At 37.5% G+C, this 18,302-nt stretch overlaps 1 protein-coding gene across 1 annotated transcript in view; it reads right to left on the bottom strand.

Annotated features, from left to right (window-relative positions):
• Positions 1-18,302, bottom strand: part of LOC136871929 (chitinase-3-like protein 1) — a 90,812-nt gene that overhangs the window by 45,142 nt on the left and 27,368 nt on the right. The window contains exons 2-5 of the mRNA XM_067145662.2: positions 11,060-11,149; positions 7,971-8,147; positions 818-918; positions 314-445 (exon numbers count right to left, since the gene is read on the bottom strand). Of these exons, the coding sequence (XP_067001763.2) occupies positions 314-445; positions 818-918; positions 7,971-8,147; positions 11,060-11,141 (492 nt within the window). The 5' untranslated portion in view covers positions 11,142-11,149. The remainder of the gene's footprint in view (positions 1-313; positions 446-817; positions 919-7,970; positions 8,148-11,059; positions 11,150-18,302) is intronic.

The raw sequence follows: 18,302 nt of genomic DNA, 5'->3' as shown, positions 1-18,302 counted from the left end.
AAGCAGAAAAATAATATTTTATGCTGCTAGGAAACAATTCAAGTTATGTTGTTATCTATCAGATATTCAATGAGAAGCATACTTTTGAAATAAAAGTTGGTGCATACCTGCCAGTGTTATTGCTTACTTACAAATTACAACTTTAAGAGAAGCTGAAAACAATTACTTCTCTAAAATACTTAAGTGCTTAAACTGTACATCACAGAAGCAATAATAAAATTCTTGTATATATGACTCCACATAATTTCATATGAGGCGTTGTGACAAAATAATAACAACTTCATTGTTAACTGGGAGAGAATGAGATCAGTACCTTATCTGAAGCTGCTCCACCTCGCTGAGCTGGATATTCCCAGTCCAGATCAAATCCATCAAAGCCATACTCTGTCACAAAATCCACTACGCTCTGAACGAAGACAGCTCGCTTGCTGTCATCGTTCATTACCTAAATATCACAAAAAACAAACAACCATTTAAGGAGATCACAAATGAGGTGATTTATTATAAAGTTTTGTGGCAAATTATTAATAATTAACTTACTTGTGCCCTAGGAATTTAAATTATTCATTTTCTTGGAACAACTAATCATACTTCATAAATTGAAAAATTAGCATACAAAGGCAAATGAACAATGAAACAATGAATTCAGAACATTAAAAAATAATATTTGATGAACTTTGTGATATGTTATAATCTTATATTTCCTTCATTTCATGCTTGAAGTCTCCTCAGTGGTTCTTCAAACATACTTTATAGATGTTTTTATGTAACGCATTCTTAAATTTACAGTTTTTTTTTTTTTGCAGTTTCAACTTACTTGAGAATACTTTTGAGAACCCTCATTCCAGCCTCCAATTGCAGCCATAACTTTAACTGCTGGATTCTGCTTTCGCAGGGCAAGAAACCGTCCAAATCCATCTGAAAATCAGTATTCAAATTATCTTAAAAACTCAGAGAGAGAGAGAGAGAGGGCAGGGGGTGGGGGGCAAGAAACTGTGTAAATCCATCTGAAAATCAACATTCAAATCATCTTAAAACCTAAAAAGAGAGAGAGAGAGAGAGAGAGTGTGTGTGTGTCAATACATTCAATTTCCATTTTTCACAAAGAAGAATACTAGTTCTATTTACTATACTTCTGATTTACTGCTATGCAGTGCTGTAGTCCCAAATTTCTCACAGGGTATACTCTAAGACCCTGACATTTAAAATTAGTGGGTTACAGCTGGTTGCAACAAACATCCCTCTGTTTGGCATGAATCAGGCATATAGAAGACATTTTATGATGACAACAAGGAAATCCATATTTGAACGGACTAGTTTGAAAAATCTTAATTTGCTTATACAGTATTTTTCTACTGGACCTACTTCCAGCTACTTTTTAAAAAACAATCCCAGAAGCCCCTTTTCATTTGCAATAACACTTTTCACTGGAACAAACTCTTGAATTGGTGTATGTTACAGTACGGTGGGTTTGCAGCCACATCTTTATATGTTTCTCAGGCTTAAATCGGTCAGCTGGTGGTGAGGCATTTGAATGTATGAACACAAGGCTGGAGACGTAAGCAATGAACATTGGTGAGCTTAAATAAGTGATGGCTGGTAATGTTATTGGTCAAGTTGAACCTTCGATGTTTAAGATTACAAGCGCAGCTGAAGAGTCAAAACTCACTGATAGAATGCCAAAATTAAAAAGAAACCAAAGTAGAAGTTATATGCAATAAATCAGAAGGCATACTGTAATGAGTGGAGTTAACCAGAAGGCATACGGCGTATACCCATGTATATACTCACTACCAGCCCTGCTTCCATGATAATTTCTCCTTCTAATTACCTCTTCTACCGTGGTGAATCTATTCCTTTTTTCTCCTTTCTTAATCTAAATTTTTCTTGTTTTTATCATCTCTTCAAAATTTTGTATTATATCATCCACACAGCCCATCATTTAAGAAACTACTGAGCTCGATAGCTGCAGTCGCTTAAGTGTGGCCAGTATGCAGTATTCGGAAGATAGTGGGTTCAAACCTCATTGTTGGCAGCCCTGAAGATGATTTTCCGTGGTTTCCCATTTTCACACCAGGCAAATGCTGGGGCTGTACTTTAATTAAGGCCGCAGCCGCTTCCTTCCCACTTCTAGCCCTTTCCTATCCCATCGTCACCATAAGACCTCTCTGTGTCGTGGCGTAAAGCAACTTGAAAAAAAAAAAGAAAAGAAACTAGTATACTTTCCACGCTTCACCTGTGATTGAAAATGATGATACTTTCCATACATTTCCCAGAGTGCTCGTACTATAATCATAAATACCATAATGTTCTCTTTTCAAATCCTTTTTCATTTCATTTCAGTACTCTTTAATCTTGAACAGTTCAATTGATGCTTTTTCCTATCATTGTTTATATGTTACTAATATGCTTCTCCACAAATATTCCTAAATAACCACACTCTCCATCAGTTATAATACTATCCCCCACACTATTTTCAGTGTGAGCACATTGAGTGTAATGCTTATATAAATAAAACAACCAAACCAAGAGGTTTGAAATACCCCAAGAACAAGAAAGGCTACAGGCTTTCTGAATTATTCAAGGAAGAAGGCCATCTAGCAGCTAAACATATGCAATCAATGAAATATTGTAGAAGTCTGAAAAAATGCCATCAGCATCGTTTTAGAAGAAAGAGTGAAATGGCAAGATCATATACTGGTTGGAGTGCCAAAACCATCCCTGCTGACTCACAATTGTCACCAGAGACAAAAGTCGATGCAGCAACTATCAACTTTTGTTGCTGAATTCCATTTTAACAAAAGTACTATCTAAAAGTTTGCTACCACCCACAGAAGAGTCCCTACCAGAGATGTAGTGAGGTTTTAGATTGAATCGAGTCACAATCTATATGGTCTTCACTGTCTGAGAAATGCAAGAAAGATCCAAGGAAAAAACAGCCTCTTTACACAGCATTCATAGATCTTGTGAAAGCCTTCCACTCTGTAAACGACACCAAGAAACTTTTTGGAGGGTCCTAGCTTTGGTTGGGTGTAAATCAAAGTACATCAAGATACTTCTTACCATTACAGATGGGATCGAACTGAACATTTACCAAAACACAAGTTATTTACCAACCTACACCAAATTCCCTTGAGTCACCTCCTTACACCACGGTCAGTGGCAAGACCTTGCAAATACAGAACACTTTCCTTACCTGTGGAACCACCTTTCTGCAAATGGTAGGAAAGATTATGTAATATATCATCATCTCAGATGTGCTAGTGTGGCATTTGGTCATGTCCTTAAAAGGATCTTTGACAACTATGGCCTCAGTGCCTAGACCAAGTTGCATGTATACAGTACCATAAGTGGTACCAACACTTCCTTATGATGTGAGACTTGGAATACTAGCTGAAGACACTTAAGATGTCTGGAATAATGCCACCAGCAGTGTATTGGAAGAAAGAGTGAAATGACAGGACCATCGAACAAATACCAACATATTAAAATAGGCCACCAAGACCATGAGCATTGAGCCAACAGCCAGGTCATGTTGCTTGAATGCCCAACACATGCCTTCCAAAGCAAGTGATGTATTTTCAATAGAAGAATAGCCAACGTAATCAGGGAGAACAGCAAAAACATACAAGGGTATTCTAAAGTCTAATATGTGCCAAATCAGCATCAGCAGTTTGGAGGATGTAGTGTCTGATCAACTGATGTAACAATGTTTTGTCCTCAAGGATTCGTAATACGTCGAATGCTGAGCCACAGTGATGAAGATATGAGTCCAATAAAAGATGCGGTGGAAAAGACTCACTCACTCACTCACTCAATCACTGTAAACAATGCGCCTCTTGAACATGGAAGCTACATTGAAACTGTAAGTTACATTTTCATGCATCAAGTTTTCATCATCAATGGGTCTGTGACTTCATATAAATCTTCCTCTCCGAATATTTTCCGAACTTTAAGCGATCCTTTGGAAATCTTTTGATTCTTGAAATTAATGTAATCATTCAAAAAAAAAAAAAAAAAAACAGAAAGAACATTTCAGTATTGGTAATTCTCCTTCTGAAACATGGGTTTCTCATTTGTAATTTTCTAAAAGCTTGCTCCCAGAATTTCGGTTATGGTTGTTATTTTATATTTAAAGTAATGTTCTCGGGAGTTAGGGGTGGTATTGTTTCACCCTAAAGAAATGTATAATTCATTTGTGTAATACCTGAAAGAGTTCCCACAAGCGTCTATTTCTAGTTTTCGGTCCCTTGTTGATTCTATTTATTTGGTATTATGCTTTCTCTCAATTTTTCTTATTACCGATAATTCATTATCCTTGAGTCTCTTTTGTTCTTTCTCTTGTTCCATTATTGTGGGATCCTTGGGATTGGTGCCTCGTAAATTTTGCCTGCATCATTACCATGTTGTTGTTTTACTAATTTTTAATGATTATTGATGATTGATTGACTTAATGCTGTGGGTGGATTTTTCCTTTGGAGCATGAATTCGGTATTCTGCGCTATTTTTCGGGTGAACTTGGTTTCTTTATTAATGTTTTAATTACCTTTTTCGGGTAATCTCTGTTTATTTTCATCTGAGTTTCTGTTGTGGTTTTATTGGCTTGTTTCGGTTTCATAATTGAAACCTTTTAAAACTTTGACGCTTGTGTAAGCTCACAGCAATAAATTTGAAACTGTTCAAGTGTTTTCAGAAACTTTAAAAGGTAATTGCGAATTTTGTGGAAATTGATTGAGATTGTAGATCGGTAACTTAACTCCTGCCGTAGGCCTACTTAAAATACCAGATTGTTTTCTTTTAATTTCATTTAAATGATGGCCATCTTTTGAATTTTGAGTTAATCGTTAATTTCTTTTTTTTCCTTGTTATCTACGTTTTATTTATTAATTTTATCATGTTGCAGCTCACTGAGCACAATTTAATAGTATTGTTCATTCTACGATGTTAAACCACTTTTAAAATACCTTAAAATTAAATCTTTGAAACTCAAAACCTGGTTGGTCTTTCTTTCATTTAGCCGTACCAGTTAATACTGTACCAGTTTTATCCTAAGTATCCACGGGAACTTCTTGTTATCTAAAGGTAAGTTTTCTTTACTTTGGTAATTATGTTTGAGTGGAGCATGTGCCAAGTGATTAATTTCATCTTTATGTATTATTTTACCTTGTCTTGTACACATACCAGCTTAAAGGATGGCACCGGCTGGTGCATTACATAATGAGAAGGTAAAATTTTTGTTTCATTGAACTAAACAAAGTAGCAGATTATTTTTATTAAAAAAAAATTTTTTTTTACAAGTTGCTTCTAAATATGTATTTCTAAGTCTTTAATATTATGAAACAGGTTCACAACCCGTATACTATAAGGGTAATGTTTACTATAATGTTTCATGACATAATAGGCAGCCAATATTGTATATCCAAATACACTTTTATTTACTCTCTTAGTTTCAACGCTACGTAAATCACCGAAAACTATTCATATTTAATGCTTTTTATCTCATTCCCTATTACATGTACAACTATTAAAATTTCTGAACGAGAAAGTTACATGTTCACAATAAAATCTTATATTTCACTCCGACATAGACATTATCAAACTCATTACTTAACTATTATTATTATTCTTTGCTATTTGCTTTACATCACACCGACACAGATAGGTCTTATGGCGACGATGGGATAGGAAAGGCTTAGGAATGAGAAGGAAGTGGCCGTGGGCTTAATCAAGGTCCAGCTCCAGCATTTGCCTGGTGTGAAAATGGGAAACCACGGAAAACCATCTTCAGGGCTCGAACCCACTATCTCCTGGATGCAAGCTCACAGCTTGCACGCACGGACAACTCACCTGGTACTTAACTATTCAAAATTACAGCAGCATACATGTTGATATTCATGATTTCCTTCATAGCCAGGCCAATTTTAATGCATTTATATTCTGCTTTTTTAATTTTGCTGTTTAAAGTTGCAGCTACAAAGCTGACCACTTCAAGAAATACAACGTGCGTTCCATAAGTAATGCGACCAATTTTTTTCTGAAGCAACTGTACACTGCAGCGTGTTCTAACCTGCTGGGCTAGGTGGAGGGGAGTCAGGACGTGCATTTCCGTCAAGCCCATTTTGAGTTCATGTAACACGGCACAATGGATTGTTCTGTAGAGCAACGGTATGCTATCAAATTTTGCGTTAAACTTGGGAAGTCCGCCACGAAACGTTTCCATTACTTCAGCAGGCCTTTGGAACTGATTGCTTGTCCAAATCACAAGTTTTTTGATGGCACAAGTCGTTCATGGAGGGCCAAGAGGAGATCACCGACGAACCTTGCAGTGGACGGCCATCAATCTCACGAGTCGATGAAAATGTGACGCGTGTGCGCGATTATTTGAACTCTGACAGACGGCTGAGCCTTCAATTGATAGCACAAACTCTAAACATGGCAAAAACAACCGTTTTCTGCATTGTGACTGAAAAAGAGGGTCTCGCACTGCCAAAGCGACATCAAGGACACGTGGAAAGTTCATCACGACAACGCGCCGAGTCACAGCACCTTCATTGTCAAAGACTTCCTGGCCAGGACCAACACCCTATTGGTTCCCCAGCCTCCCTACAGTCCTGACCTGGCTCCCGCTGACTTTTTTTTTGTTTCCCTGGTTAAAAGGAGTCATGAAAGGAAAACATTGGGACACGATTGAAAGAATCCAGGTGCATGTTACATCGGCTCTAAAGGACATTCCGGAAAAGGCTTTCCAGGATACCTTCCAGGCATGGAAACACCGCCTCCAGAAGTGTATCAACACAAGAGGGTGCTATTTGAATATTTTTGATTATTTGTAAGAATATATTCAATAAATTATTTTTTTTTTGTAATTTGGTCGCATTATTTATGGAACACACCTTATATACTGTATTTCCAAAATTATACTTAAATACAACATATTTTGGGCACATTTTTGTATGCAGAATCATAGAATCTTGCTTTTTAATTCATAACATCAAAGCAAATGCAGATATTTACAAAATTCTGCCTCTCTAATGAACTTGGCTATAAATACAAGAATAGTTTGAAAATTTTTTTACATTTTTTTTAAAGGTTTGAGACAAATGAAGACCAACCTGAAGAGTTGAACTAAAAAAAAGACAAATCTGTAATAATTTTGTGTGTCTATTTCTAGCCAGGTGCAGCCCTTGTAAGGTAGACCCTCCAATGAGGGTGGGTGGCATCTGCCATGTGTTGGTAACTGCATGTTATTGTGGTGGAGGATTATGTTATGTGTGGTATGTGAGTTGCAAGGATGTTGGGGACAGCACAAACACCCAGCTCCTGAGCCACTGGAATTAACCAATGAAGGTTAAAATCTCTGATCCAGCCGAGAATCGAACCCGGGACCCTCTGAATCAAACGCCAGTACACTGACCATTCAGCCAACGAGTCAGACTGACAAATCTGTGAAACACCAGTATCTTATTAGAAAGAAAAATACAAATTTGTGTCTGTAAGTATCACTGCCTCATAAGTGGTGCTTGAGAGACTGTTCCCCGGCCACTCATGGACTTCCTGAAAAGATTTAGAAAGTACTGACCTTCTCCACTCAAGTGTGATAGCCATATTAAAGAGGTCAATAGCCATTTTCAGAAACCACACCTATAGACCTTAACAACCACCTTGAGCAACCCTGTTTTCATTTAACTTCCAAAATAAAATTAAACTGTGAAATAATATCTATGGCAGGCCTACTGTTTGACTTACCCTTGTGGCAGCATGCAAATATTTCAGGAAGATATCTAATATATATATATAATCCTTGTCTCAGACACTAACTTAAGATTTACTTTTTATGTCTGGTTCCTTGGAAATCTCTTAACCAAATTTAACTGTACTTCAGTTCCCAAATATCCACATAATATACTTTTTGATAATAAATATTGTCTTATAAAACACATTTTACTAAAATTGATTTTTGATTACTTCACCTTTTCCATCAGGAAGATCATTCCATGTATCCAGAACCGTCACTTTGCCATCGTATCCGAGACCCACAAAGCTATAAATAAGATGAGTGCAGAGGTTTGGTTGAACGTTTTCAGGTTCGAATTTGCCATTTCCTAGGCGATATACAGCCCAACTACCAAAGTAGCACACAACTTTATCTGAAAAACAAATATATGAGCACTATACGCATTCAAATTCATAAGATATTATGAATAATTAGGAGTAAGACAATAAACTTGAACTATATGATTTTTTGAGAATGTATTCTTTCTAGAAAGTAAACCAAAAAAAATTGCAATCAGCAGAAACTATTTTCAGAGGGTTACTACAAAGCAAATAATTGGTAAATTAATTTGATATATGAGGGTTAGTCAATAAATAAATCACAAAACTGAATTGAAGAAAAAATAATCAAAGTAACTTTCTGACATTTATTTCACTTTTCCACATATTCACTCTGTACATTCAGGTACTTATCCCATCTCTTTACAAGTCCTTGAAAGCCAGCAGCAAAGAACTCCTTTGGTTGCTGTCGCAGCCAACGTGTAACCTCATAGATTACGGCATCATCCGTATCAAAATGACGGCCACACAAATGATTTTTTAGGGGCCCAAACAGATGAAAATCACAGGGGGCTAAGTCAGGACTGTACGGTGGATGTTCCGAGCGTTCTCCGCAGGACAACCAGGACGCTCCCCATCTCTGATGCTCTTCCTTCCATGGTTAAACTTCTGGATCCAATTGAACACAGCATTCCGTGAGAAACAGTTTTCACCATAGACGGGATGCATTTCACGATGCACTTCTTCTGTGGACAGTCCTTTGGCCCACAAAAAATGCACAACTGCATGCTATTCTTCTCGTGTACAGTCATGCAACACATGTGCCATCGTGCACTAACAGCCTCTGACTGACTGAGTGCTTGCGAGATGTCGTACGACAAGCATACATATGCTGCCATCTGCTGGTAAAACTTGTGCGCGTAATTTCAAATGGTATAAGGCACACACATGTTTGTGACTTATTTATTGACTCACCCTCATACAATTACAAGCAGTAGGTATAATTAATTAATAATTACAGAAGTCCATATTTCCTTATTCACTGATATTTTTTCTCTGCCCTAAGTAACCATTTCATATGAATACAGCTATTTGAAGCCTATCAGTGGCATTTTCTGGGGGGATGTCCAGTTCAGTACTGCTACGCTTTTTCTGAACTATTTTCCTATCGCAGTTAGTCTATGGTAAAACTGCACATGGTTTAACAAGGCACCTATGCTGAAACTTTAGGCTAGTATACACCGTAGTGGAGCTAGACTGGCAAATGGAGCTTTTTGGACTCATGACATTTCCAGCCTACTCACTGAATCATAAATTACATCATTAGACCTTAGACAGCAGCAGAAGCTTTTGACTTGCACTACTGGATTTGTATAATGTCACAACATTCTAATTATCAATGCCTCTTTTGTACATAATATCATCAGCACAAAAATTAGCTCGAGAGACACATAGCCAGTCGCAGTCTACATTGACAGCTTGTATTGTGTGTTGAAAACTGAAATTGGACAAATTTCCACTAACGAGTCAATGGAGAGATTATTGTGTATTTGTTCATAATAATATGGATATAAAGATCTCACTTACTTATTTGGCAATGTGTAAATTGAAGAATTTACTGACATCTTAAAAGCTATATGACTTACACAAAAGAATTTACTGACATCTTAAAAGCTATATGATTTACACAAACACATGAGCTATGTCCCTTTCTCATGTGTACGGACATTTTGCAGTCGATAGATTCCTCTTTTCCGCATACAAGTTGATGCAGTAGATCTATGACCTTTTAGCTGAACTGTGTGATACTATTATCAGAGACACTCTTGTGGTTCACATGAGAATACTGGGAAACAAACAGACTAAGCTGTGGAGAAAGGTGGTATAATTACCACCTAGATCTATGGATGTGCCTGCTAGGAAGATTTGTAGTCAGCTATGGTGAGTCCTCTTGGCCCCCTGAAAGTCAGGCACCTACGCTGAAACTTTAGAATAGTATACACCGTAGTGGAGCTAGACTGGCAACTGGAGCTTTAGAGTTATACTCCGTAGTGGAACTAGCCTGGCAACTGGAGCTGTGCCGGCAAACTGAGGGTAGTTGACAATTGTGATGGTGGTTCCCTTTCCTGTCTTACCTCAATGAGGCTATAGTTTTATGCAGATTGAAGACAGGTCATGGAAGATCCCCATATTCCTATCCCTTAAGGAAAGTAGGCACCTTTGTGGGTCAATCTGCCTTTTATTCCTGTCAGTAAACCAGAAAAATACAACAAACTGAAATCTCCTAAATGTGTTTTCTATACATGCCTTTGGATGTCAAACTACTGTCAGAAGTTCCTCAGTCGGGATAATCTTCTCCATCTACATCCATGATCCTTCTGCCTTGTCTTCTATGATCAGTTTAATCACACTGTGTTTGTTATTTCTAAATATGTGACCAAAACAGGCAGCTTTTCTACATTTTGCTAGGATAAGACTTCACACAATTTTCTGGCATGATAGAGTACCAGCATGAAAATGTGCAAGAGCCATATCTGATGGTTTTAGCATGCTTTACATACAGGACCTGATGCAATTACTAAGATGGGTTTCAACTTAGAGGTTGAATTAAATGGAGACAGCAGATCCATGCAGCGGACCCTGCAACTAGGTGGAATAAATGTTACAAAAAAAAAGAGAAGATATACCTAATTCAAAATAACAATGAAATATGAGGCAAAAATTTGAAGTATACAAACAAAAAGTCATTTTAGTTATGTGTATTACATGTTCAAAATCTGGTTTTTGTTAGACATATTGGAAACTCAATAAGAACCAAACTTTACTGAGATACACAATCAAACGTCACCTTTCAAGTGAGTATAACATAGAAATCTGTATAACAGCACAGAGAAGGTTTGAACATAAGCTAGCTGAAAATGCTATAAACATTCATACAATCCAATTCTCTAATACAAAACAAACTGACAGTATTTCATTTGCTCTTTATTGGATGAGATATACTCACTTGTTACAGATGAAGAACTGGACACAGACTGAACTGCAAATAGGGCCAGCCCTACCAAGCATAGTCGCAGCCAATACGTCATATTCTGAGCTGTATGAAACAAACACACACTTCTTTTACACTTCAAGTCTATGAGGCACATCACAGTAATAATTATTTAAACACTACAGGTGGAAGTTAACAGGGCAAAGGATTAAGAATAGGATGAAATTATAATCCAGTGAAGACAGAATACAGGCAACATATCAATCTGTATAAGCAAGAAGCAAAGAGCAAGAACTATTTACCTTGGCACTGTTTATGCTTAGGATGAATGATATCATGAGAGCAGCAAAAGAATGAACACACAATTATTCACTGATTATATTGTATCAAGGAGGGAAAAAAAATAGCTTAATGTAGTAAATGGGAGGATAGAACATTGGAGATCGAGAATTGATATAATACTAGGAGAGAGATGTAGATAAATGGAGGAAAAGGAAGCGACAAACAGAAAGATGAATACAGGTGGTAAAAGTGAGGAATCTACAATGGAAGAAAGATATTGTCACATTAAAAATCATGAAAATCACTTAGTTGTGTTTGTTTTGCGTTAAGGATTCAGTGTACCTTTCATAATGAAGAATATATCTGGTTAGCATATTTTGGATATTTTAATTCAGTTATCTCTTACGGTTTTGGTCTCTGGGACTTCTACAAATCAAATCTTGATGCTATTTTTTGAATACAGGAACAAGTTATCAGAATTATATTGAAGTGCAACAGATCGGACCATTTTGTTGGTCATTAGTTAAGCAACCAAGCTTATATACACTGATGTTTGTCCAACCCTTGTCCCGTTTCCCTACGGGGTCGGGTATGAGGTGAGATGAATTTGTTGTGGCGGTTTTTTATGACCGGATGCCCTTCCTGACGTCAACCTCATCAGAGGAGTTAATGAGAGATGAAATGAATGACGTGATATATGATAGTAGGGAGAGGGTGAAACCCGGTGCCGGCACATAGCCTACTCCTGTCGAATAGCACCAAGGGGTCTGCTCAAGGCTTAACGTCCCCATCCGACGGACGAATCACCATCAACAGCGTCATATGCCCTCACTCCATATGAGCACTGCGGAGAGGTTTGGAATTTAATCCAGGCTTTTGGCACGCAATCTAGTGATTAGAAATTGTATACCACCACCTCCCCTACCCTGCCGGCCAACATTCTGATGGTGAAAATTTTTTCGACCAACGGGACTCGAACCGGCTAACCTCGGTGTTAGACCGTTTTTAGACTTCAGCGCCTTAACGATCATGGCCACCAGGCGGGCTAGGCTTATATACACTGATGAGCAATAGAATTAGAGATAGTTGTTTTTTAGTGAAATGGCTCTATGGCAGACTACTGTAGGTAAATGTAATAGTACGGGCACCATTTACATGGGATGAAAGAACTAGTTATACCTACAACAGCTGAAGAGACAAACAGAAAGATGAATACAGGTGGTAAAAGTGAGGAATCTACAATGGAAGAAAGATATTATCACATTAAAAATCATGAAAATCACTTAGTTGTGTTTGTTTTGCTTTAAGGATTCTGTGTACCTCTCACTACACTACTGAAATTTATTTTATCTTCTGAAGATCCAAACAGCCTTCAGACTCGGGACTCAACATAAGTCATCATTTAACTTTTGGAGGGCAGAATTTAATACAGTAAATTAAATTCCATTAAATTGCCAGCGAGCGGAATGTAATATACTAAATGGTTAGAGATTCAGTGTTACCGGTGCACATAGTACTAAAAACTCAACAGATGGCAGTAAATGGCACTTTTAGGTCTGGCTGAAAGGGGAATCCTTGAATGGAGTTGTGTTATCTCCCTGCTAGAGTTGTACAAGCTGTGAAAGGCTATCATGATAATTAAGAGTGCGTTGTGAGTTTTGAGACTGGATTTTTTTTATTTATAGAGTTATTTTGTGACATGTTCAGTAAGAAGAGAGTCAGTGAGCAAGAGATTGCTTCTATTTCAGACTCCACAGACAGAGATGAAAGTGATATTGCATTTGAAGAGTCCAAACATGGAAATTCAAGTAGTGAGTCTTCTCAGTACAAGAGTGCCCCAGAGAACGAAAGAGCTGACAAATGGACTGACAAGAGTAACTTAAACCCATGACCTTCAAGTACCATTCCAATATGTAATCAAGGATTGATTTTACATTCATATTTTGACAAGGTGACCAAGCCTACAGAGTACTTTTTACTATTTTTTAATACTGAAATTTCTGATATCATTCACCAGAAAACAGTAATACAGGGAAACAAACAGAAACAACAGGCAACACCTTCAACTAGAAGATAGAAAATCAAAGATTGATCATCTCCAACACTATCTGATATAAGGGCTTTGATTGGCATAATCACCAATAATTTATTTCTGGAATGACTCTTACGCCTTTTGTGTCTTAACATGATGTTACGAAAAAATGTGATAATATCCTATGCACTTCTGCGATGGAGTGCATCCAGTATTCAAGGTAAGTCATTAATATTATGTACATATGAATGTTTATAGTTAGTGTGCGATAATTCTGGACGAGTTTTAATTTGCATATTTTCGGTCCGCATTCAGTCATAAAACAATTCCTAGTGTTAATCCATGTACATGTTAAGTAAACAGAGGAGGACAGAAATCTACCAGGTAAGAATGTGTAGATGACCACACACCCCTTGGCCTACCAAGCGACCGCTGCTCAGCCCGAAGGCCTGCAGATTATGAGGTGTCGTGTGGTCAGCATGACAAATCCTCTTGGCCATTATTCTTGGTTTTCTAGGCTGGAGCTGCCATCTCACCATCAGATGTCTCCTCAATTGTAATCACGTAGGCTGAGTGGACCTCGAACCAGCCCTCAGATCCAGGTAAAAATCCCTGACCTGGCTGGGAATCGAACCCGGGGCCTCCGAGTAAGAGGCAGGCATGCTACCCCTACACTGCGGGGCTGGCAGAGAAATATTACACAGATCCAAAAATTTTGGTGTAACCTTCAGTGATGGAGGAAATAGTAAGTCTAATCCTTCCTATAGTAGATACATGAAGGCATCAGGATGGAAAGCAACAAAATTACCTAAGATGAACAAAACAACAGTGGATCAAAATAAGTGTGGACCAAAGACTGAAGGTGTTTATATGCAACTGTCTTTTTGCAGGATGTTCATGATGACACTGTTGAACCACAACTGACATTTTCTTGTTGCTGTATCCTGTTTCACATTCATGTTCTAAATAATTGACACTGATGTTCAGAGAAACTAGGTACTCTTCTTCAGTTGCCATTATATGACTTAAAATTAGGTGTTAGTATGGGATCAGTGTTTCAAGACAGCTAGGGCCTATTTCCTTTCATGAAACAATTACTTCATTAATACACTGTATATTCAGGGCTTTAAAAAAAAAACTTTTATGACCCCAAAGAAGGAAAGCATAATAAATATTCCCTTATTTTAATAATTTCTAGAAATCAGTCGTATTTTTATTTTTTACAATTTGTTTTACGTCATACCGATATAGATAGGTCTTATGGCAACGATGGGATAGGAAAGGCCTAGGAGTGGGAAGAAAGCGGCCATGGCTTTAAGGTACAGACCCAGCATTTGCCTGGTGTTAAAATGGGAAACCATGGAAAACCATCTTCAGGGCTGCCAACAGTGGGTTTTGAACCCACTATATCCTGGATGCATTCTCACAGCAGCATGCCCCTAACTGCTCAGCCATCTTGCCCAGCTCTTATTTTTATTGTTCATATGATGCTATATTTCTTTAGTTGTGATAGTATTTGGCACTGGCTACAAGCATTATCAAAATGTTGTTATTATTACCTGAACTGTCTAGAGGATATTTCTATTCCAGAACGTGCTAAAGTGTTGGATTGTTCATCTGACCAGATAGTCCTGAAATTACTTACGGTGAGATAGAAATAATTTCTTTTTGTTAATGTTTTAATGTTGAACCAACCTAATTCTTTGCTCACATCGTGTGATATGGCGAAGGGGAAGGCACATAATATTAGGAAATGTGTCAGGGAAGAGGAAAAATGGAAGAGCCCTACACTTCTGGCAGAAGATCATGAAGGATTCTGACGAACCCAAAGAAATATCTTCAGAGATCACACTCAGGATTGAGGAAATGATAGAGAGAATAAAATAATGATTATTATTATTATTATAAAGTATCATCTAAAAGATTCATAGAAGATAACTGAGGCAGGCAATATTAATAATTACATTTCTGGTATTTGGTTATAGTGAATACTGCCATAATTTTTTATTTATTTATATATTGGTGACAAAAGGCCCCATGAACCTCTGGCTCATGATAGGAACAGTACAGTACATACTTTCGTTAAGGCGACACAAAAATTACATTTCATATACTGGTACTACAGCTTTTTCAGTAAAGTGAGAAGTACATTTTTGGATAGCTATGGCACAGTTTCTTTTAACCTTCAAACGATAACGTGTGGGTCAGATCTGATCCAACTGGAAGTTGCTTGCTCACTGTTCCTCCCTCCCTTATCTCCAAGTGACATAGCTTTCAGGTAACCTTCACCTCAGTCATGAGGAAGGCGGCTGAGCGACCGCATGTTCTAGGTAAGTGACTATCCGATTCTATTCTAATTTATATTCACTCTTGTCACTGGCCGGATCGGATCCGACCCAACATTATAGTTTATGTTAGACATTCTCCCTGTCATTTCATTTTCCTTTTTCCTCTCTTTATTCCATTGTTTTTCAACTGTTGTGTACCATGGCATTCAGTAAGTTTATCTACACCACTGAAGATATATTAGCTGAATTGCAAAGGCAAGAAGAGGACTCCGAAAAAGATTGTGATGATGAAATAAGTGAAGCTGTGTTTGATTGTGATGGTGGGAACGTTTCATACTCGAGGGAGAGTAATCTTCAATTTGCAGTGGGACAGGATGATGATAGACATTTTGAACTTGATAAAGATGATGAATCAATTTGGTCCGACAAGCCAGTGCATTCAAAATTTCCAAAGACACTACCTTCGAATATCACTCATTTGCCAGGACCTAAAGGAAATGCATGTGGCATCATTGATGAATTCAAATTATTTTCCTTATTTATTAGTGATGAAATCATTGAAAAAATTGTACGCCATACTAATGAAGTAATAGGAAAGGCAAAACTCTGATACAACTCAGTTCAGTAGTTTATATCACCTACTGATCCAATAGAAATCAGGGCTCTGATCGGACTGTTGTACGTAAGTGCTCTACTAAACAATTGTACTTTGAGACTTAATGACATGTTTTCTTCAATATATGGGCCTCCAGTATTCTGCTGCACAATGTCCCAAAAGAGATTTGCCTTCCTTCTGCAGAATTTAAGATTTGATGACAAAGCCTCGAGGAATACACAAAAATCTACGGACAAATTTGCTGTATTCAGGGAAGTGTGGAATACTTTGAAAGAAACTGCTCTAAGTATTACAGTCCTTCTGAGTGCATTACAGTGGATGAGACTTTGCTAAGTTTCCATGGGCAATTTCCTTTCAGGATGTATATTCCAACAAAGCCTGATAAATATGGCCTGAAAAATATCTCCCACTGTGATGCAAGAACGTTTTTATCGGTAAAGAGCAAGCAAAGAAGAAGAATGATTTGCCTCTGCCAGCACAGTATGTTCTATGGCTAACAGAATCACTGAAAGGGAGCAACAGAAATGTGACTTCTGATAACTAATTCTCCTTGTATGAACTGACTGAAGCACTTCTTGAACGGCAACTAACTTTTGTGGGCACTTTGCGGAAAAATAAAATACAAATTCCACCTTCAATGTTATCTTCAGCACCAGTTGGCTCTTATCAGTTCATGTATCAAGATAACAAAATGTTGGTTTTGCACACTCCAAAGAAGAATAGAAATGTGCCACTAATTTTGTCAATGCACTTCGCTGGAACCATAAATGATGAATCAAAGAAATCTGAAGTAACGGAATTTTATAACATGACTAAAGGGGGTGTTGACATCTTAGACAAGCTTAGCCATGAAAAAACTACTAAGAGAAAAGGCAGAAGATGGCCAATGAGGTACTTTTATGGAATTCTACATATTGCAGTAATAAACAGTTTTGTGCTTTACAAATGCAATGTAAACAAGGATTCGTACCCAAATGATGCATGCTGCACCTTCCTAAAGTGACTTGCATTTACCTTGACTAATCCTGTGATGGAGAAAAGAAAGGAGATTCGCAGCACAATTGTTCAGTTGATAAGTAAAGAACAAGAAAGCGGGGGAAAGACAAGAAAATCTAAAGCAACTGAGGCCCAATTCCCGAAGAAAAGAAGATGTGAATACTGCAATTCTTCGAAGGACAGAAAAGGGAACGAGTTCTGTAAGAAGTGCCATTGTTGCTTGTGTGGAGAGCATAAAGTAGTACTGTGACCTTCTTGTGCCGATGATTCTAGTGATGTGGAAAGTGAAATGTGTACTGAGCAAGTGGCCGTGCGGTTAGGGTCATGCAGTTGTGAGCTTGCATTTGGGAGATAGTGAGTTTGAGCCCCACTGTCGGCAGCCCTGAAGATGGTTTTCCGTAGTTTCCCATTTTCACACCAGGCAAATGCCGGGGTTGTACCTTAATTAAGGCCACGGCCACTTCCTTCCACTTCCTAGGCCTTTCCTATACTGTCGTCGCCGTAAGACCTATCTGTGTCGGTGCGACGTTAAAAAAAAAAAAAAAAAAGCGAAATGTGTTAGGTGTGTTTTGCAACCTGTATTATTAGCAGGCACTTCTCTGGCTAGTTTTCTACCACTAATGTGTTCTTTCCTATTAATAACTATTTCTAGTTTGAAAAGAAGGAAATATAGACTACATTTTACCCATTCAAGTGCTGAAACTATGATTTCATGTTTTGTTTATCTGGATGTACTTTTAATAATTTTTGTATTTAGTTTTTCAAGATTTCTTGTATGCTTCTGTAATCTAATTTTTAAACAATTTTGTTTCACTTTACAGTTGTTTTGAATATGACCATTTTAAATTAAATAAATAGGTGCTAGTTTTGCAGTACTAAATGAAGCTGTAAATATGGAACTCGGTGGACATGGAAAGGCTAATACTTTCCTTTTTTTTAAAAGTAAAACAATGTAATCAAACAGTCTTAAAGGCCTTATGAATAAAGTAATTATAAAACTAAACACGTTATTATGTTTTGCCCTCCGTTTTAGAACTTCAAAGT

This window comes from Anabrus simplex, chromosome 4, assembly GCF_040414725.1.
Source record: "Anabrus simplex isolate iqAnaSimp1 chromosome 4, ASM4041472v1, whole genome shotgun sequence".
In the NCBI taxonomy this organism is placed as follows: Eukaryota; Metazoa; Arthropoda; class Insecta; order Orthoptera; family Tettigoniidae; genus Anabrus; species Anabrus simplex.
This window is presented reverse-complemented; position numbering and strand designations above follow the sequence as displayed.